Source organism: Myodes glareolus, chromosome 21 (genome assembly GCF_982192425.1).
Source record: "Myodes glareolus chromosome 21, mMyoGla1.1, whole genome shotgun sequence".
NCBI lineage: Eukaryota > Metazoa > Chordata > Mammalia > Rodentia > Cricetidae > Myodes > Myodes glareolus.
Window position 1 is genome coordinate 16625010 of NC_142046.1, and position 22652 is coordinate 16647661.

Consider the following 22652-nt stretch of genomic DNA (forward strand, 5'->3'; position numbering starts at 1 on the left):
GGTGCACGCCTTTAATTCTAGCACTTGGAAGGCAGAGACAGGTGGATCTCTGTGAGTTCGAGACCAGCCTGGTCTACATAGTGAGTTTTAGGACAGCTAGGGCTGTTACACAGAGAAGCCCTGTCTCAAAAAACAAAACAAAACAAACCAACAACAACAAAAAACCAATTCCCACATACACACCATACACAGAACACACACAGAGGTACACACTGACACAGGTACGGAAGGAAGGAAAGAAGGAAGGAAGGAAGGAAGGAAGGAAGGAAAAGAAAGAAAAGAAAAAACTACTGCCGTCTTGTGATAGCCACGCTGGGTGGGGTGGGGTTTCTGGCGCTATCCTAAGCAGAACGGTTAGCACCATTTACAAATGTTTCGGGATGTGGACACACATGCAACAAACACAGTGTTGTTTGCTGTTTTCCCTCTTGCTGTGACCAAATACCTTAAAAAACAAAAACAAAAAACAACTTAGAAGAGGAAGGTTTATCCTGGCTCCTGGCTTGAGAGCACAGCCCGTCATGGTAGGGAAGGCATGGTGACAGGAATGTGAGGTGGCTGACCACACGGCATCTGAAGTCAGAAAGCCGAGTCAGAAGTCCAACCAGCTTTCTCCTTTTATTCAGTTTGGGACTGTGAACTAGAGGATGGTGCTACTCATGGCTAGAAACATGTTTCCTAGGGAACCATAAATTCAGTCAGGTTGACAGTGAGGATGAGCCACTGTGGGCATCTATGACATAACGGTCGGATTATAGTCTAGATAGATGCTTGGCTCTAATAGCTAATACCACCTTTCCCATGGCTGTGTCAGTTCAGAATCCCACAGATCATGAGTGTCCTGATTGCTTCAGATCTTGACAGTGCCATTGAATTTGTATTTTGTGCATTGCTGAGGTTGAATACCTTGATCTGTGGGCTTTGGCTACTCAGACATCTTCTTAATGAAGTGTCTATTCAAGTCTTTTGTTCATTTTTCTATAGACATGTTTTCCTTTGTATTGATTTGTGGCTGCTCTTTATATAGGATGGATACAAGTTTTGTCAGACCATAGGTCCCAAACGACTTGTCTCATTTTGTAGCCTTGGAGGTTTTAAGGTGACGCATCTGACCTTTCCTCATCGCACAGATGATGTTCTTGCCCGTCATTGGATTTGTCCTTCCTCTAAGTCAGTTCACTTCTTAAGAGCAAGGCTATGTGACTGCTTTCATCTCAGAACTCACCACACAGGGTTTGGTGCCAAAAAGGAACAACTGTGGAATGAACACTAGCAAGCTCTGCCCCAAAGGTGATTTCTGGTGGCCGGTGTCTCCCCTCTTTTCTAAACCCTAGGCAACAGGTCTGCAGTGCACGGAGACCGAGGCACTGGCCCTTTGCTGGTGGCACTCAGCTCCTGAGTCTGTCCAGCTGGAAATTGGCCCACCTGCACCTGCCCTGAGGGAGGCAGGGCCTTGCAGAGCAGCCATGTTTTAATTAACTTCCCAGCAGTCATTGGCGACACCAATTTTCATAAACAAACGAGGGGCTAGAGCTTCATCTGTAGCCCAGAGTGAGCTATGTGGATAGAATTTCAAACCAAACCACACAGCAGAGTACCTGCCTAGAACCCAGAGCCCCCGGCCCTTGAGGGAGATTGGGGTCTGAGATTTGACGTGTGAAGGAAAAGGGAGAGGAGTGGCCAGCGGCTTAGGGGAAGCACAGAGATCCCCAGGGAGGCTGCTTGTCCTCCCAGACTCACTTGTGACAATCCTAACCTCCAGGGGAGTTGGCAGACAGAGCCTTGAGGTCTTGAGAACAGGGCCCCTTACAGTGGGATTTGTGTCCTTCTAGGGAGCAGAGGAGAGTTTCAGGTCTGTATTCTCCAACCCGTGGGACTTCAAGTGAAGGACAGCCGGGTGTTAACCAGGGAGGCAGGCCCTCCCCAGCCCTGCTGGGCTGCTGTCTCAATCTGGGCTTCCCCGGGACAGCTAGAAAGACCCATGATGTTTACGCCATCCAGTGTGTGTTGCTGCGGAGTGTTCCTTTACACTGTGTGAAGATGTGTCACTGGGATTGGTTTAACAAAGGGCGGAGTGGTCAACAGCTGTGCAGGAAGAGTAGTTGGGTGGGATTTCTGGGAACAGAGCAGTCTCAGGGAAGCAGAGAAGCGAAAGGTGGGTTCGCCAGCCCAGTGGAGAGGAATCAGGACACATAAGAGAGGTAAAAGCCACCAGCTACATGGCAGCGTGTAGATGAATAGGAATGGGTCGATTTAAGTTAGAAGAGCTGGTTAAAGACAAGCCTAAGCTAAGGCTGAGCTTTCAGAATTAATAATAAGTCTCTGTGTTATGATTTGGGGCCTTGCAGTCCAAAAAAGCCTGCTACAGTGCGCACTGAGTTTGTTAGAACCTGGTCTGCCAGGCCTAGTTCATTCATGCCCTCATTCAAGTCATGCTTGCTAGCATCTACTGTATTGCTGGGTACTGGGAGAAGTAAAATATAACCTTTAATATGTGGTCACATATTTCAAGTCATATTAAGATCAACTGAACTGTTTCACCCTCTTAAAAGTTCATATATTGGGCTGGAGAGGTGACTCAGCGGTTAAGAGCATTGCCTGCTCTTCCAAAGGTTCTGAGTTCAATTCCCGGCAACCACATGGTGGCTCACAACCATCCGTAATGAGGTCTGTTCTCCTCTTCTGGTCTGCAGACAGAATATTGTATACATAATAAGTAAATAAATAAATATTTTTTAAAAAGTCGATATATTGTTGTAAAAACGTTGAAGTGACTACTCAAACAAACAAATAGGGTTGGGCAAACAGCTCAGTTGGTAAAGTGCTTGCCCTGCAAGCACCAGGACCTATGTTTGATCCTCAGGGCTCATGCAGAAAGTGACTGCGGTGGGTACGTGTTTGGGATCCCATTGCAGGGAGGCAGAAACAGCAGGAGGGAGCCCCAGGCTCACCCTAATGGGCAGTCTACTGGCTCAGGGAGTTTCGGTCACAAAAATACAAGGTAGGAAGCATCCTGAAGAATGATACCTAGGGTCGTCCCCTGACCTCCTTGCTCATGCACACACATGTGTGAATGCTTCCCCCTCCCATCCATACTCACACACTGGATCACTGCCCGCATAGGACACGCAGCCTCCAGGAGACAGAGTAGAGATAGGCAAACACCAGGCAGTTGCCGATTTAACAACTTCCCTTCACATTTCGCCTGTGGCTTTGTTTGAGATGTAATTATCATACCATCCAGTTCTTGGTGCACAAGATGTACTGGCCCTTAGGTCAACCAGTGTCAAGATACCATCAGCTGTAGACGTTTTTCTCTCCTGCCAGGGAACTGTTCCTTAGTTAGCCCCACCGCCCCTCACTTGCCATCCAACCCTGATCCAGAAGCCTCACACCTTCCTGCCTCTGTAGACAACCTGCCCCGGGTATTCATGTGGTGGACTCTTGTGTGGCTGCCTTTGCCGAGTCATGCAGACAAGGCCCAGCGTGCTGTGGCAGATCCTATTATAGGTTTGGGAGGGCCGTGACCTTGAAAGGCAATAAGGAACCTGTCCAGGCTGCCATCCCAGAGACTTACAGATTATTTATTTTTAGCCAAGCATGGTGGTATATACCTTTAACCCATCACATGGAAGGCAGAAGCAGGCAGATTTCTGTGAATTCAAAGCCAGCTTGGTCTACAGAGTGAGTCCCAGGTCTGCCAGGACCACATAGTGAGACCCCACCCCCCCAAAAAAAAACTGTTTATTTTTAATTTATGTGAATGTATGTGTCTGTGTTTGGGTATGTGCTGTTCACATGAGTGCAATACTCATAGAGGCCAGAAGGGGGCAACAGATCCTCCTAGAGTTGGAATTACAAGCAGTCGCAAGCCTCCCAATGTTGGCTGGGACTTCTAAGAGAGCAGTGTACACTCTTAAGCACTGAGCTTTTACTCCATCCCCAAGAGGCTTTTTATGTTAGACACATATTGCACACCTGCCATGTGTCACCAAGAAGAGGAGCCTCGGGGACTTTATGATCCATACACGAAGGCCCAGTGTGTGTTCCTGGCAATGGAGAAAAGTACTTCCAAGGTCGATGTGAGTGGGACAGAATATGAGAATGACACTGCCTAGTGTGTCCCAAGCCTTGGGTTTGATCCCCAGCACCACACAAACTGGCCACAGCAACTCAAGCCCGGAATCCCAGCACTTGGGAGGTAAAGGCAGGAGGACCAGAAATCAAGAGCATAGGAGGTGGAGCTGGGACACCTAGTAGTCCATCAGCGGATGGTGGGGGCTACTCTACCTCAGCCGCGGGACTCCTGGGCTACCAAAGTTGCAGAGGCAGCAAGGGCTACAAGTGAGTTCCTAGCCAGCCAGTCAGAGCCGTGAACAGTTCTGAAGGACACTCCCGCCTTCTGCTCTCCACACCCCAACCTGCTGAGGGGACACCATGGAACACATTGTAAGCTGGGAGCATCCAGATCTTCAACATGGGCAGATCCTGGGAGATATAACCCTGGCCACTAGGGGGTACTCTCAGCCTGTGACCATGGACACACCAGCAAGAGTGTATCCACAGTCCACAGGCTGACAGCACCAGAAAGCCACATGACCCTGACATTTATTCAGTTCACGGGCTGAAGAGGAAAACTGGGGTTCCCACCAGATCTTATCCTTCCTACCCATAGCCACATGCAACTTCACTCTCCCCATCTGAAAAGTGGGGATGATGAGCCCTGAGCCCCTAGATCAGTGGTTCTCAACCTTCCTAATGCTATGACCCTTTAATACAGTTCCTCATATTGTGGTGACCTCAACCATAAAATTATTTTCATTGCTACTTCATAGCTTTAATTTTCTACTGTTATGAATCGTAATGCAAATATCTGTGTTTTTGCTATGGTCTTAGGCAACCCCTGAGAAAGGGCTGTTTGACTCCCCAAAGGGGTCAAGACCCACAGGTTGAGAATTGCTGCCCTAGACGGTTGTGAGCTGTGAACAAGAGCAGGCATGGGAGAAATGGCAGGAGAGTGTCCATGTGTGAAGAGGAAGGTGTGGGAGATGCTCTGTGTGCCCGGCAGGGCAGGGCATGGCCTCCAGTCTCAGAGGACTTCCATATTAGACAAGCGTGGAGATTAAGAAGACGCCAGTCGTAGGTATAGGAAATAGCAGAGAACGGTCCATTGTCAAGACAGGACTGCCCACCTAGAGAAAGACAGAAACACTGAGCCCCTGCGGGCGCCCATAGTCCAGCTATCCCCATGCACTAGAAGATTAGAGTCAAAGATTAGGTATTGTATTTCAAGACAGGGTTTCTCAGTGTAACAGTCCTAGCTGTGCTGGAACTGGCTCTGTAAGCCAGGCTGGCCCCAAACTCACGGAGATCTGCTTGCCTCTGCCTCCTGCGTGCTAGGATTAAAGGCGTGCACCACCACCGCCCAGCAAGTCAAATATTATTAGCAGCCAAGTTTACTTAGCAATCTACAGATGTGACAAAGTTCACGTCTGAAAAGCTTTAAAATAATCAGGGTGTTAAAATTTGAGCTAATCCATACATGGTCTCGGTTGAGAAAAGACAAGTATGGGACAAGAGGGTTCCGCAGGTGGAAATGCTTGCTGCCTGCCCTGATGATCCGAGTTCAGTTCTCGGAACTCACGTGACAGGAGAGAAGTGAGTCCCACAGGCTGTCTTCTGTGCTGCCTAGCTTTATGTCACTTGACACAAACTGGAGTCATCTGAGAGGAGGGTGACTCAGCTGAGAAGATGCCTCCATAAGACGGGGCTGTAGTCAAGCCTGTGGTGCATTTTCTTAATTAGTGATTGATGGGGAAAGGCCCAGCTCATTGTGGGTGGAGTCACCCCAGGGCTGACAGTTCTTTAGGAAAGCAGGCTGAGCAAGTTGTAGGGACCAAGCCAGTAAGCAACACTCATCCATGGCCTCTGCATCAGTTCCTGCTTCCAGGTTCCTGCCCTGTCTGAGTTTGTGCCCTGACTTCCTTCAATGGTGGCCTACGATATGAAAACGTAAGCCCTTTCCTCCCCAACTTGCTTTTGGTCACAGTGTTTCATACTAGAAATAGCATCCCTTAAGGAAGATGTGGTCCATTTACACAATGGAGTACTACACAGCAGAAAAAGATAACAACATCTTGAATTTTGCAGGCAAATGGATGGAGCTAGAAAACATCATTTTGAGTGAGGCAACCCAGACCCAGAAAGACAATTGTCACATGTACTCACTCATGAGTGATTTTTAAACATAAAGCAAAGAAAACCAGCCTATAAATTGCAATCGCAGAGAACCTAGACAGCAATGAGGACCCTAAGAGAGACATATATAGATCTAATCTACATAGGAAGCAGAAAAAGACAAGATCTCCTGAGTAAATTGGGGACCTTGGGAGAGGGTTGAGGGGGAGAGGCAGGGAGCAGAGCAGAAAAAACACAGAGCTCAATAAATATCAATAAAAGAAAAAAAGAAATAGCATCCCTAACTAAGATCCTTCTGTCTTCCATTGCCACTCCCATAAATAAATGTTTTAAAAAAGAGAGAAAGAAATAGAGGAAGGTAAGTAGCAGATCTGCAGTGCCCCACCCGACCTCATACTCAGCCAATGAGGAGGAGGAGGAGGAGGAGCCCTCAGGGGTCTATGACTGTTCTCTGTGCTCAAGGGATGCCCACCACTGTCTCGGGTGGCTCCAAATCTTGCAAGATCATAGAAGAAACTATCTAGTGTTCCCTGTTGTGAGTTCATTGCTCACTCGTGTGTGAGGGTCCCCATTCCTCATATAGGCTAAATCTGCCTGTCCTGGACAGATTCCCCATCCCTTAGGAGCTGTGGGTGATTTGCCTATAAAGTGGGGGGGTCCCTGTGGCTGGTAACGATGACATCTGGGGGTCAAGGAACAGTTTTCTGTGGACCCAGAAGGAATGCCACCAATTGGGTGACACTGAGTTCCCACAGCCCCCACCCCCTAGGTGAGAACTCAAAGAGGAAGTGGCTCCCTCCAGTTACCCGCATGCAGCTGGGGCTGTCCACCTGTGCACAGCTGGAGCTGTCCCCGGCAGGTACGCAGTGTTAGGTACAGAAACTGGCCCTCTGCCCAGACACCTCCTTCAGTTTTCTTGAACTTTTTTTTTCCAGTTCCTGGTTAGTTGGTCTGGACTCCCAGCCGCAGCTGGCTGCTCTGCTTGTCCATGGCATGTGGGTGTTTCGGGACCTCACGTGCAGCTTGCTTGCCCCTCAGAGGAAGAGACCTATAGCCCCTCCGCTGCTGGCGGGGAGACAGTACTCACTCCTGCTAAGTCTAAGACTCTGCCCCTTATCTCAGCCCTCTTCCCCCAACAGGCAGAGCTTGGCAAGCCCCGGGAGAGAAGCTGCAGCTTGCCTGGTATCAACTTCAATTACGGACTCTATATCCGGGGGCTAGATGGAGGGGTCCCAGAAGGTGAGTGGGTGTTCTTGGGAGCACAGAAATTGGAGGGGTGGACGAGGGACTCACACCTCCTTCCCACTCTCAGCCAAGTCGGATAAAGCTGCTTGGCCGGTTCCCATGGTAAGATCACGGCCAAAGAGGAGAGTCCTGAGGGGCCAGGAGTGAGCGGTAGGAGACCATCACAGACACCCCCGGAGCAGCCGTCCTCATTCTTCACCATGAAGCAAGCACTGAACAGTCTTAGGGCCGACCCCTGAGGCCCCAGTGGAAGTCAGAGCCAGCAGGTTGGGTTTGCTGTGATAAAACACTCTGACAACAAAGCTGGGTGGTGGTGGCACCTGACTTAATCTCTGACTCAAGAGACAGAGGCAGGTGGATCTCTGTGAGTTCGAGGCCAACCTGGTCTACAGTGCGAGTTCCAGGACAGTCAAAACGACACAGAGAAACCCTGTCTTGGGAAAAAACCAACAAAAAACAAACTCCAACAACAAACAGCTTAGGGGAGAGGGGGCTTATTTGGCTCACAGTCCCAGGTTGCTGCAGGGGATCCTATCACTGCAGGGGAGTCAGTGGCAGAAGCGCAAAGCAGGTGGACATCTTTCATCCTCAGTCAAGAGCAGAGAGAATAAATGTACATCTGCTCACAGGCTTGCCTGTGCTCAGCTTGACTTCGCCACTCTTACCTAAGGAATGGTGCCGCCCACAGTGGACTGAGTCTCCCCACGTCAGTCAACTTAGCTAAGACAACCCCCGACAGGCTAACCAACCCATGTAGACAAGCTCTCCTTGAAACTAAGTTGACAAAGCTGACCATCACATGCCCACTTTAGGATCTCTGGGAGACCTGTCCCTTCAGGTGGCTTGCTGACCAGGGCCAGGCAGCACTGTCCCCTGTGATGGAGGTGATGGGAGCCCCATACCTTCTCCTACTGACACCCACCCTTCTGCTGTCTCCTTGCCTGCAGCCATTGGGCACTGGAATGTGTTTAAGCAGCAACCCACCTGCCCCCACGAGCTGACCCGGAACTATATTGCCATGAACCGTGGGGCTGTCAAAGCTGGCCTGGTGACCGCCCGGGAAAATATGCTCTATCGGGAACTTAATGACATCCGTATCAGCGACCAGGAAGAGCGGCGACAGAAGGAGCCACCCTCTGCCCCTCCCAACGTGACCTTTGGGATCCGTTCACGGTAAGGTCAGGGAGCGCAGCTCCAACCTTCCCCGTGACTAATGAGGGTGACGAGTCCACCAGGGGACTGGGGGCCAGAGGCAGAACACTGGAGTGGTAGAAGGCAAGCTGTAGTGGTAGCATGTGCCTGTAATCACAATACTTTGTAAGCGGGGGCAGCTGGATAGGAATTCACAGTCATTTTTGTCTACGTTGCTAACAAGTTTGAGGCCAGCCTGAGCTACATAAGATCCTGTCTTTAAAAATAAATCTACCAAAATAAATAAATAAATAAAAATAAAATAAAAAATAAAAATAAATCTACCAATGGCCGGGAAAGAGGGCTTAGACTGTTAAGTGCCTGCCGCAGAAGCATGAGGACTTGAGTCTGGACAGTGACTAGCTAGGAACCTTGCCTCAGTTTCTATACCTGTACAATGGTATTACAGCAATGCCTGTTGTACCCTTGCCAAGAGGTTTCAAGATTTTAGCCTCATCGAAGACTTTATTATAGGAGCCGGATACAGTGAGTCCTCCGGGCACGTGAGCTGCGTCAGTAGTTGAGAAGCGGCAATTCAAAATGTAACCCAAGAGCAAGGAGATTAGGGACTGGAAAGATGGCTTAGCAGTGGTTAAGAGCACTCATTGATTTTGCAAAAGACCTGGGTTCAGTTCCCAGTACCTGCATGGGGCTTACAACCATTTGTAACTCCAGTTCCAGGGAATCTGACACCCTTTCTGGTCTCTGTGGGCACTGTACACACATGGTGTACATACATGCACTGTACATACATGGTATACATACATGCATACAGGCAAACACTCACACACATAAAATTAAAATAAGTCTTTGTGGTTTGACTATTCTGTGATAAACTGTATTATCAGTGTTTGTCTTATGAGATGAAGAATCTCCTGTCACAAACCATCAGACCGATGTAGAAAATCTAGCCTGTACCCAGAAGCATGGGTTACCCTGAGAGGTGAGTTCTCTGGTCCTGTGATCACACAGACCACATGGGTCACTGCCGTTGTCTGTGCCATGGTCTCTACAGCAAAGATCATTCACTTGAGACTAAGAGAACCCACACTTCCCACGGCTCCAGCCCTGCTGGCCACTCACCGATTCTAGGACTGGCCCCTCCCTGGTTCTATGGGCTCCGTCGGACTCCATCAGCTCCATGTTTTATTTCCTACGTTAGCCCATGTGCATGTGGGTACCCATCTAACCCTGACTTCAGGGAGGGAACCTGATTCCTCTGCCTCAACAATCAACTATGCCACTCCAGGCCTGTCGTGTTTGTCAGCTGCTGATGGTTGGCGAGAATCCCGTTTTCCCCTCATGTGTTTATTGTGGTAAAATCACACCATACCAGACCAATCATGGGCACATTCCTGTCCCTGTCGGCCACCACCCCACCAATTGTTCATCTTCCCAAACTGAAACCACCCCCCGAAAGCCCACCAGCTCCTCAGCTGGGCCTCAGACGCCGTCTGATGACATTCTTAGTCTTTGGGTTGTTGGAAGAGGGAGTCTGTGTGTGCCTTACAAAAGGATGTTAGCCCCGACACTGGTGGGCAATGAAGGGCTAAAGGGGGCTGCAGATAGCCCAAGATAGCCTGGCTCTGGGCCTGCAACATTGCAGCTCTGCAGTCTCTAAAGTCAGTCAGTCAGCTTTCCAGAATGTTGGATTCCTTCAGTATATACCATCTTGCCAGGAAAAGCGTTCACGTTCTTCAGAGCCCGGCCCAGCAGACCCTTCTCACTGGAGCACCCACCTTTCACTAGAAGTGCATTTCTGTGCACACCGCCCTGAAGACCTGGACTGGGGTAGTGGTGAGACCCGTGGAAAAGTTGGACTGGTCACCTGGGTTCTGGAACACAGCAGCCCAGCCTCACAAAGGTGCCCCCCCCCCCCCCGGTCCCTGCAGACTGTAGAATCATCACGCTAGCCCATCCTGGAGTCCTCAAGACAGTCTGGTGTCAGGGGAGGAGTCTAAGTCAAGAGTCAGCCTCGGGTACCAGTTTTGTCTCTGTTCCCAAGTCCCTCCCAAGTTCCCAAAGGAGGGAGCACTGGGCGGGGAGCCTGCCAGTTTGGTTCAGCTCAGCTCAGTGAACCACCTGCTGTGTGACCCTGGGAGCTCTCTTTACCTCTCTGAACTTCTTCCTGCTTTCTCTTGTTTTATATATGGGCTTCTAGAATGTGATGGCTGTGTCCTGGGTTTTGACAATCTTTTACACTTCCTTCTGTGTAATGGGGAGCCATACCACTAACCTCATTTTCTCTCCCTGGTTTTCTGTAAACCTTCTTTAGACATTCTCTGGAGACTAGTAGGGGTTCTATCTATCCACAGGAGGCCAGGAGGGGTTAACTGACCCCTCCCCAAATTCATGCAAGTAAGAGCTTGGCCCAGATTCTTAAGTAGACTTCTATTTTGAAGCATTTAAAATTAGAACATACATTAGCAATCATTTGACTGGGAGCTTATATTGAAAACGGGAGAAGTAGAGAGTTCAGAGAGGTGAAGAGAGCACCCCAAGGTCACACAGCGTTGCTGCTGATGGAGCCAGGCCTATAGTCGGGTAGCAGGCTTCTTAACTGAGGCTCCTCCCTAGTGTACCCCCTCTTTCTAATGCAGATATGGCACAGACACCCAGAACCTCTGGTCCCTGGGGGCTTCAGCTTTCCCATCCTTCAAGTCAGCTGGGCTCAAGAACGCCATGCATTATCGTCAGCTCCCAATATAAAAATCTTAAATTGCTATAAAATGGAGTGGCCACAATTCCAGGGCAAGGACGTGATGAAGTGCCGGCTGCATCTCCAGCGATGGTAAATGAGCTTTGCATATGCAAATTGAATGGATTTTAAAATGGTATTTAATGACAATTTCGCAGTCGACATTAACATTAATTGCACAGAAATGAAAATGTGGCATTAGGTTGCTGTTAGCCGTGAGTACCGGGCCATAAAGCTCCATCTTTATCAGGGAGGCCTTTCCCCTGTGACAGGGCCACTGCACAAACGGCAGACAGAGAGCTTTTATGGATCAGAAATATCCCCCAGCCAGCCTGATCAGCATCAATTTCGCTTTATTTCTTTGTAAATAGAGGTTAAATGGCCTTGAGAAGGGCTTGGAGCTGCGTAGGCTGTGTGGTGAGCCCCTCACCCTTCTGACTTAAATGCCTGGAACAGTTAAAAACCCATCGCCCCACCCCATAATGGGGCTATTACTTTAAAGTTATGGGTTCAAGGCCCACTCCCTGGTGATCACCTTTAACAAGCCTCCGCTGTATTTATTTCTTTACTTTAAAAGCATGTTGAAAACCAAATTGGATTACACTCGACGGCACAAGAATTGCTAGAGTAATTTGGTCCGATAAATAAATAATGAAGTGAACGAGCAGCACCTACCTTCTTCTGAGAAGGAAATGGAGTCTCAGACAGACCAGATCCATGCAAACCGAGCGGGAGACAGGGTGCTAAGCCTTGGCAACCGCAAGAAATCCTGGAGAGTGCAAAGGCTGAATACCAACCCACCCTCATGTTTCCCACAGGTGTACCCCTCTTTGCCAGACACCCCTCAGTACTTTCTTGGTGGTGAGATTCCTATTTCTAAGTAGGAGAAGTGCCTTGCAATCACTTCCCAGTTTTGGAGTCCCCACCCCCTAAAGCAGAGCTCTGAGCAGGCATCTGGAAGACAGGGCCTTACGACCCCTGGGGCAGGGGAAAGGCAGAGGGGTTCCCTTATCTCATGGAATAAGGAGAGAGGGCTGGAGAGATGGCTCAGGAATTGCCAGGCAAGAGAGAAGAGCTGGATTGGGACCCTAGAACCATGTAAGACAGGCAAGTGTTATACCTGTGGCATCCCACACAGATGGGCGGGTACCGATGGGCTCCAGGGTGTGCTAGCCCCGTGTAAGTTGTGGCAAACGAGAGAATCTATCTCAAACAAGGTGAAAGGCAACGACCAACACCTCAGGATGTCTCCTGAACTCCACGTTCGTGCTATGGCATTTCAGTGTGCACACATAGCACACACATCACACACAGCACACACACAGCATGCACAGCACATAATACATCACACATACATTGTACACTCATCACAACACAACACACATACACACAACACACATACACACAGACATCATACACACATCACACACACATCATACACACATTACACATATCACACACACAGCACACACACAGCATGCACAGCACACTCATACCTCACACACACATTGCACACTCACATCACACATATCACACACAGCACACAGACATCACACACACTGCACACACATCACACACCACACACATCATACACAGCACACACACAGCACACAGACATCACACACACTGCACACACATCACACACCACACACACACATCACTCACATCACATACACCACACACATAGCACACTCATACATCACACACACAGTGCACACTCACATCACACACACAGCACACAGGCATCATACGCATATCACACACTCACATCACACACACAGTGCACACACACACACACACATCACACACAGTTTTAGAAGTCTGAATGGGTTGCTTCATTATAAAGAAATAAGGCAGAAGTGCACATGAGGACTGGCCTTTCTGCACTTCTAGACAAATCAGAAGCCTGGGTAGTGGGGTCTCACTGTGCTTCGGGCAGAACCCATGCCCTCCATGTGTCCTGTCCTTGCTACCCTGGCGTCTCTCAGGTCTGTCTCGTGTGTCTTGTTATGGCATCACAGCTTGAACCTGCTGGTGAAGACTGATAGTTGCTTTATTATTATTATCACATGTGTCCCGGATTGGCCTAGAACTTGCTATGAAGCCAAGGCTGGCTCTGAACTTCTGATCCTCCTGCCTCCCCCGCTCCCTGGGTGTAGACACCACAGCTGTCCCACCACGTCTATTCTTGATCTCTTAACTCACTGCGGTCCTTCTAGTCCTTTGAAGCAACAGTGCTGTCCTAACCACTTAGACATCAAGGGGCTTTGCATGCACGAAGCCAACTACTGCCATTTTCCTCTGCCTGCGGCAGGGTCAGCCAGCACACCTCATGGCCTTGAGAGGGAGGGTTAGGCCTTATCTCAAAGAGGAACGGAGGAGTGTAGGGTTTGTATAGGGTCTGGCCCCAGCGGTCAGGCAGCCAGGAGACACTGGGAATTCTCTAGCTCCGTTCACTGTCCCCTGCCAGCATTCCAGTCAGATGGGGTTGTCAAGCCTCATCACCAACACAGAAGGCCATAACACAGATCTCAGAGCATGCTGCATCCCGAGGCCTTTACAGGGACATGTCTGAAGGCCAGAAATGTAGCTATTAAAGGCATGCTTAATTATTGATGCATTTTAATAAGGGCTTGCGGGGAGGGGGTGCCCATGCCCTCGCATATCTTAATTGTCCCTGCTGCTAATTGGTCCTGTGTTTTTGTAACAGTGAGTCAGAGATATGGAGCCTGGCAACAGCCTGAGCCGGAGCTGGTGGGGTCCGGCAGCTGAGACTCCTCTACTGCTCTGCCATACTCAGGGACAGTCACCAGTGGGGGTCCGTCCCTCAGGGAGCAAAGGGTACCCTGATCACAGGCCAGATAAACTCTACACACACCTGTCTGTCACTGTCACTGTCAATGTTCCGTATTGGAAACCGTTATCTGCATCCTCACTCAGTGACGGTATAGCTCCTGTGTGTGTGTGTGTGTGTGTGTGCGTGCGCGCTCGTGCGAATGTGTGTGTGTGTGTGTGCGTGTGTGTGTGTGTGTGTGTGAGAGAGAGAGAGAGAGAGAGAGTGAGTGTTTCCCTTTAGAACCTTTATATTCCTGTGTTTTCAGAGAGGAGACAGAAGGTCAGAATAGCAGACTAGCTTGCCTGGGGCTGCTCTGCAGTGGGGCTGGGAATTGGTGTAGCTGACTGCGGCGACAGGGACGGAAGCATTAACAGACACCAGGTAGAGGTGACACGGCTGAGGATGATACTGGAATTGTCCCTGGGGTCAGGACAGCAGGTTGGATTTCTTGAAAGTCCTTAGAACTCTGTCTAAACATAACGGAGCTTAGTGAGGTCCCCCACAACCCCCGGAGTGTGGCACATTACCTGCTAACCAGCTCGGGAGGGGATATGTTCATTTGGCATCCAGTTAGGCTTTTAAAGACTCCCCAGCTTCCAATTCAGTCCTGGGCTAGGGGACCACACCGCACGCATCACCTCCTTCCTCCTCTCCTTCTGTGACTCCCACTTCCGACAGACTCTGACCCTGCGCGAGCACGTTTCAGGACTTTACCGCACTGGCAGCTCAAGGCTTGCCTCTGCCTGTCTCACGCTCCCCAGTTCCAACTAGGGGCTCTTGGCTGAAAAGACCTTTGGTAAATGTTGCCTGAGTGAATGCAGGGTCACAAGACCACACTAAGATCCGAATATCGAGCCTGTAGCAATGCACTCCTTCCCCAGAGGTCTTGGTTCACCCCCACTAGTCTGACCTGGACAGACAGATCAGGGAGCTGAAAGCGTTGGGCTGGCGGGGAAATAAGAAGCAGGGGCTTTCTGCAGGTGCTCTTCCCTGTCCTCAGGCATCACCAGCCTGAGGAGACGCGCCTGAAGAATGGAAGAAGTTTCATAGGCTGTTAAATAAATGCCACCCGCCTGACAGGCCTTGTGAATCTCTCTGCCAAGCTGATTTATTTATCAAATTTACGGTGGGCCCATCAATCACACTGCCGTATTTTGCTTCTGCTGGAGCCAATACCCAAATCCAAGCCAGACACCCAAAGTCCTGGGAAGGGAGGAGATGCTTAGCTGTCATAGGCAGGGCTCTGTGGCTGCTGAGGGGCCTGGCTGACCGCAAGGGGGAGCCAGGAGATCTGGGAAGACCCAGCTGGGAGCTGGGAGGCACATGCAACTGTGGGTCCTTCCCAGGATCCAGCTTGCCTCACACCACAGCTTTTCCCTTCCGGTTGGTTGCTCAGGCCCCAGAAGGCTGAGACAACGTCAGTTTCATCACCCACTGCCACTGGGTGAACAGACACTTGGGGTTCCATCCCCAACACAGCAAAGAAAGAAAAGTGTCATCAGGACCTTAGTCTTTGGCTGGCTCATGCAACGCAGGTCCTGGTTAAGTTTCTGTTGGAGGAAAAATGTGATCCAGGTCTGTTTCCGGCTTCGAGACAGTGACTGAAAGTAGAGAGTCCACCTGAGACTCTGAGAAGGGACAGAAGAGACAGGCACTCCCGCATCACTTCACAGACTCTGCTGATGGGCGAGCGGCTTGGTGTCCCTTGGCCGCATTATTAGAGGAAGAAATAAAAACAAAAACAAAAGCAAAAAACCCGAGGTGACCCATTGCTGTTTGGTTCATACCTGGAGCATCACGTTAAAAAATGCCAGGCAGACCTGGGGGACAGTGGCTCAATTGGTAGTTCGCTTGCCTGACATGGCAAAGTCCTAGGTTTGATCATCCCCAACACTGGACAAAACCAGGCATGGTGGTGATACATGGCTGTAACCCTAGCACTTGGGAAGTGGAGGCAGAAGGATGAGACGTTCAAGATCATCTTCAGCTACATAAGGAGTTTAAGGCCAGCCCAGACTATATGCAAACCTTTGTCACAAAAGAAAGAGAGTGGGGGGAGGGAGGGGAAGAGAGAGAGAGAGAGAGAGAGAGAGAGAGAGAGAGAGAGAGAGAAGGAAGAGCAGGAGGAAGAAGACAATGACAACGGCACTATACATTTAGAAGGTCTCCCAACAGTACAGTAACCAGAGGCAGCTGCCAGGACAGTGTGTGGGACAGGGAGTGCCAAGAGTGGAGTTCTGCTGTTGATTGGGAAGAGATCCAAAGGAGACAATACATCTGGCCTCAACTTCCTGAGGCCATGACAAAGACAATGGAGGGGCTTGAGAGACCCACACAGGACCACTGAGTCTGGGGCCACACTCCTGGCTGGTATTCCTGCTGTCTTCCCTATGTGACCTTTGGGTGCAGCAGTGAGCAGCCCCTACCCATTATCTCGTTAACCACTAACAAGTCAACGAGTGGGAACTAACCTCCCTATTCTGGCAATGCGGAAGCCAACCAAGGCCACAGAGCCAGTTGGTGGTGGTGCCAGGGTTAAGCCAAGCCTCCCTCCATGGTGACTGTACACACAGGCTTCCAGGAGGAAGAGCAAGACTCTGCGGGAGAGAACGTTGGCCTCATCTGAGCTGTGGCTGTAGTGATGAGGGTGGCCTGGTGCAGTTGTGCGACCCCAACAGCCAAATGTGCTTGGAACAGTTGGTTACAATTTTCAGCACGACTCTGAGCTCATTTCCAAGGACTCAGCTTTCTCTGGAACAAAGCCACTGATTCTCCAGGCAGCTCCTGTACTGAGTGCTGCAAACTGAGGCACGGAGGTCTGTTCTCTCATGAAAGGCCACAGGGGATTCCAGAGGTGGTTCTGGCTAGCATCTGGATCCGTTCAGCTGCCCAGCCAGGGCCAGGAGTCCCTTGTCCTTAGGGCTGCAGTCTCTAAAGACTCAGACCGAATGGGGTCCAGACTGAGCAGTGACCTGAGATATGGTTACAGTTGGGGTTCCTGCCTCTTTGGGGTACTCCCTCCTTGCCGTTCTCATGGGCTTCGTAGCTAGAGCCAAGACAGAGACATTTTTCATGCTGCGCTGTGTTCCCCTTTGGCTCTCTGGCTGCCCAGACAGAGATTTATCCCCAGCCCGCTGCTTGCGGTATGGGGAACAGGGGGCCTGTAATGGATCGTCTGCGGCTCCCATGGGGCCTGTCCAGGCCGAACCCCATCCATCAGGAGCTGCTGGGTGCCAAGGTCAGCGCTAACAAGGCTGGCTGTCTCCTCCCGCGCTGCCAGCTCTGCTTCAGCTTTCCCAGTGAGGCTTCCCCGAGAGCTGGAGGCCAGCGCAAAGTGGGCTAGGGACCAACCTCCCAGCTGCTGGTCTCTCCTCCCTCTGCAGCACGCTACACTCTCCACACCATCCAGAGGCTGCTGGGGCCTGGCGAGCTTGGCTCCCCTTGTAGCACAGGGGCAGAAAAGCCAGACTGCTGTGAGTTGTGTGCTTTGGATGAGAACTGGTTTCCATTGCCCAACACACTGCTCTATGTTCCCACCGATCCTGGAGGGGTGATCGGCTGCTTCTCCTCTTGCCCCCAGGTGCCACCAGGAGCTCCCATGGTGAATTTTCCAGGCCTCTGGAGAATGTGCTTCTAGGCCACCTTCCTTCCCACTTGAGCCCAAGGCCTCTGCCACCCTGGGGTGGACACGTGTGCGAGAGCTGCCACTGAATCGCCCTGATGACAATGCTAACAAGTCGCAAAGGACGCCCTAGGCACTCTAGAAGCCAGGACAATGCTGGGATGGTGCCTCCCCCTCCATCGTTAGCTTTTATGTTAAACCCACAAACAATTAAGAAGTAACCTGTGAGCCCAGAGATCTTGGCATCTAATAGCTCTCAAAGTCCTACCAGGGCCTGGTCACCGCCCTTTCTGTTGTACAACAGAAAACCAAGGCAGGAGGATGGGTGTGGGGGCTGACCAGCCCTCCTCAGTTCCTACAAGAGACAGATGGTCAGCAAGGTTAGAGTCCTCTGTAGGGAATGGCTCAGAGTGGCAACCTTCACAAAATCCTAGGTCTAGGGGTGGAGCGTACCCTAGGAATCTATAGATTCCTTGGCTCTGCCCAGGCTAGAGAGTTGGAAGGTCCCACCTGACACACAGGCATCTCTCTGCCTTTGTGTGTGTGTGCGCGCGTGTGTGTGTGTGTGTGTGTGTGTGTGTGTGTGTGTGTGAGCGTGTGTGCGCATTTGTGTGACAGTGTGGCATGGAGGCCAGGGGTGTCACACCTCAGGCACCTTGTTTTCTCAAGGCGGTGCCTCTCGCTAACCCAGTAGGTCAATCTGACTGACCATGGAGCCCCAGAGATCTGTCTCCGTTTCCCCGGCGCTCGGATTAAGAACGAGCCCCACACTTTGCTCTTCTCCTGGAGCTCTGGAGCTCAACTTCAGGTCCCAGCTCTTACCAGACAGGCACCCAATGGACTCGGTCTTCCTCCAGTCACACCTCTCTGTGGCCTTCATCTTCTCTCCCGAGTGTCTCCAGTTTGGACAGTAGAAGCAAGGTGACTTCTGACCCAGCCTGATGAAGTGGGCTGGCATGCGTTAGAGAAGTGAGAGGTGTCCATCCTCTTCCTCAGCCTTATAGGAGGGCTTCTGTGGGCCCCGGGACACCCCTGCCTTCTGGAGCCATTTCTTCCATTCACATAAGTCTGTGATACTTCTGGTTCTGCTGGGGTGAGGGGAGGTAGATTCCAAGCTGATTTTTTTAATATTAATTTATTTATTATGCATACAATTTTCTGTCTCTGTGTGTGCCTTGCAGGCCAGAAGAGGGCACCAGACCTCATTACAGATGGTTGTGAGCCACCATGTGGTTGCCGGGAATTGAACTCAGGATCTTTGGAAGGGCAGACAAATGCTCTTAATCACTGAGCCATCTCTCCAACCCTCCAAGCTGATTTTAAAAGAAATAGAAAACCATTTTATGGGTCCCTGAAAGTAGGTTGGGCCTTTGTAACTTACCTCCTGGACCAGATGGACACACAGACCCTACTTCATCCTGCTTAGCCACCTTCAAGGGCTCTCCATCCTTCTCCCCACTCCAGTGCCCGCTCAGTGGTGCCTGAGGTGGGGCAATGTTAACAGTCTGGGCTTGAGCTGTACATGGTGCCAGCCAGCATGTGGCAAGAGCCCTCCTTCTATATCACAGGGCCAGGGGTGGGAGTCACCTCATAATGTCATCTGACCCTAATGACCCTAATGACCTTCAAATGTCATAAACTGGATTTGGGGATGTAGTTTTCATTTTTTTTTATAAAAAAATTTGTGTGTATTGGTGTTTTTTCTGAATGTATGTCTATGTGAAAATGTCAGATCGTGGAACTGGAGGTACAGGCAGCTGTGAGCTGCCATGTGTGGGTGCTGGGAATTGAATCCAGGTCTTCTGAAAGGGAAATCAGTGCTCTTAACCACTGAGCCATCTCTCCAGCCCCTGGGGATCAAGTTTAAATACATTTAAACCATTTCAAACAATGGAAACCTCTCTCAGGGCTCAAAACCTCCAAAGAGCACCGAATTCTCTGCTCCCGAGTCCTGCATCCACTGCTTGATCTCAGTGGGTTCCAGTTCTGAACTCTCAGTCTGATGAATGCAGCCTTTGCACACAACAGAAACACAGATACAAATTAATCTCTAAATAGTTCTTTGAGCTTTTGAGAAGATAGCAACATGAAGTATTTATGTTATATAAAAGGCAGAGACGTAGGTCAAGAGCCATGACGTTGCAGATGAATGGGGGAAGCTGGCCCTGGGTACAGGAATAAGGAGCGATGGAGATGTGCCAGGTGGAGATGTGCCAAACTGAAGCTCACGTCTCCTCTAACAACAGCACCAGATAATTTTTTTTTTTAATTGAAGGCAATGGTCTTACTGTATTGCCCAGGCCTTGAACTATGCTCTCCTGCCAAAGCTTTTGTCTCTGCACCTCAGACATATATTGACATTTGGAAATGTCAGCAGGTAAGACGGTACAGGTAAAAAGCAGGAAAATCCAAGTCATGTCAGTGGGCCATAGCAATGCCACCATTCTGAGTGTGGCATTTTGCTTCAGGGTTACAAGATATTATGGTCAGGGGAAGCTGGGCTATGAATGCACAGGATGGAGGTCTGTGTTAAATCTTAATGCTACAGTGATCTTGGTGGAAATGCATGTGTGTATGTGTGCATATATGTGTATGTGTTTGTATGTGTGTGTTGTGTATGTGAGTGTGTGTGTATGTATGTGTTGTGCGTGTATATGTGTGTGGTGTGTGAATGTGTGTATGTATGTATGTGTGTGTGAGGGAGAGTATGTGTATGGTATGTGAGTGTGTGTGTGAGAGTAGTGTGTGGTGTGTGTGTATGTGTGGTGTGTGAGTCTATGTGTGTGTGGAATGCCTGTTTGTGGTGTGTGTGAGAGAGAGTTTGTAGTGTGTGAATGTTTTTATGTGTATGAGAGAGAAGGTATGTATATGGTGTGTGTGGTGTGTGTATGTGAGTGTGAGTGTAAAGTGTCTGTGTTGTGTGTAGTGTGTGAATGTTTGTATGCGTGTGTGTAAGAGAGAGTATGTATGTGGTGTGTGTGTGTGTGTGTGTGTGTATGTAGTATGTGAACGTTTTTATCTGTGTGTGAAAGAAGGTATGTATGTGGTGTGTGAGTGTGTGTATAGAGTATGTGTGTGTAGTGTGTGAACTGTCTGTGTGTGGCGTGTGTGTAGAGTATGTGTATGTGTGGTGTGTGTGTGTATGTGTGTGTATGTGTGTGTGTGTGCTGGCCAGTGAGCTCCAGGGCTAGTCTTAGTTCCACCTCCTCAGTGATGGGCTGACAAGCCCGTGCCACCATGCCCTCCTTTCCACGTGATTTCCCGAATTCAACCCAGGTTCTCGTGACCTCACTGACGTCATTGACGGAGCCGGCTCCCCAGACTTGAGGCAGGGTGCAGGGGGAGAAAAGGAGGACTGGTGCCGGGGTGGGTGGGCTTGCCAAGTCCTCCGGGAACAGAGTCCTTACAGGTCCTCAGAAGCCGCACCGTGAGCCTAAGGTAGCCTCCAATCTGCAGAGAAGGAAGGCACCCTGGCTAGCCACTGTGCCGTCTAGAATTATGGGGCCATCCCTGGAAGCCACACCTGGGCTTGGGGTAAGTCCCAGGAGTGAGAGAGGGCAAGCGGTCTCTTTAGATGGCACTGTCTTGGGCTATGTGTTTTTGTTGTTGTTGTTAAGACAGGGTCTTACTGTGTAGTCCTGAAATTCACTATGTCAATGAGGCTGGCCCCTCGTCAGAGATCTGCCTGCTTCTGTCTCTTGAATGCTGGCAAGGGCGTGTCCTACCATGAGGGCTGGGTTGTGCTCCAAACCAGAAGAGAAGCACAACCCACCAAACCTCCCTCTCTCCAAAGTGCTTGGCTCACAGTCAAAGACCACGGACTGTACAAGGGCCAGATGGAGGACACTGTCTGGTTTTCTCTTTCTTTTTCAATTTCTTCTGAAACAGGATCTCGCTTTGTTGACTAGTCTCAGGCTCCATATGTAGACCAGGCTAGCCTCAAATTTGCATCAATCCTCCTGCCTCATCTTCCCGATAGCTAGATTTCCAAGCATGAGCCACCACACTTGACTCATTGTCCACCTCCTCATCCCCTTGAGGCTGTGTAAAAGCCCATGCCAATAGCTCCTGGCTCCCCGGGAACAGCAAGCCGCTGGCATAGTAGGGACGGATTTTAATTTTATTTTAACAAAATAGCTGTCTCCACTGGAAGAGGCGTCAAGCGTGAAAGAAGGGCCCATCTGGAGTGGAATCACATTGAACAGACCTCCGTGCTGTCATTGATTTTCTCGGAAGAAAAAAATCGCCTCTGGCTACTAAACGGAATTAGTAGTCACTGATGACCAATTATTTTAGCCCGCTGTGAACGGAGCGCTGCACCGAATCCAGTTTGTCAGACCCGAATCTCCTTCTTAAACACCTTTCAACAAATGTGTACCTAAAGTCCCTCAGAAGGCGTCTTCACTTTCCCGGCTCCCGCCAAGTTCTGGGCTTGGCAAAGTTTTAATGAGCACCGCGGATGAAGATGAGTTTCCATGAGAGGGCCCCTCTGATCCACAGAGCTCTCGCACGGAGGCGGCGGGCAAATCAGAGCTGTCAGTCCTCATTTGTGCCCACCCTGCACCACACTGCACCCATGTCAACCTAACGTTTGCAAATGATCCCCTCCATCTCCCTTGTGTGCTCACCCCGAGCCTTCATTGGAGATCAAGCCTTGGTCTGGGGTAGCAATCGCGCCGCTTTGAAGGTGGATTTGATGGGGCGAAGCTCAACCTTCTCAAGGCGCACCTGCAGCCAGAGCTGATTTTTCTTCATTTGGCCCCCACTTTTTGGACCATTAGACTTAACTGTGACACGGTGTGGCTAAGAGCGGAGCAGCAGGGCCTGAAGGGACTTCTCTGAAGGTTCCTTCCAGGTTAGAG

At 50.2% G+C, this 22652-nt stretch overlaps 1 protein-coding gene across 1 annotated transcript in view; it reads left to right on the top strand.

Annotated features, from left to right (window-relative positions):
• The window catches only part of Cfap77 (cilia and flagella associated protein 77), a 125865-nt gene that overhangs the window by 62143 nt on the left and 41070 nt on the right, over positions 1-22652 (top strand). Inside the window, exons 2-3 of the mRNA XM_048432300.3 lie at positions 7338-7437; positions 8391-8616. Coding sequence (XP_048288257.1) covers positions 7338-7437; positions 8391-8616 — 326 coding nt within the window. The remainder of the gene's footprint in view (positions 1-7337; positions 7438-8390; positions 8617-22652) is intronic.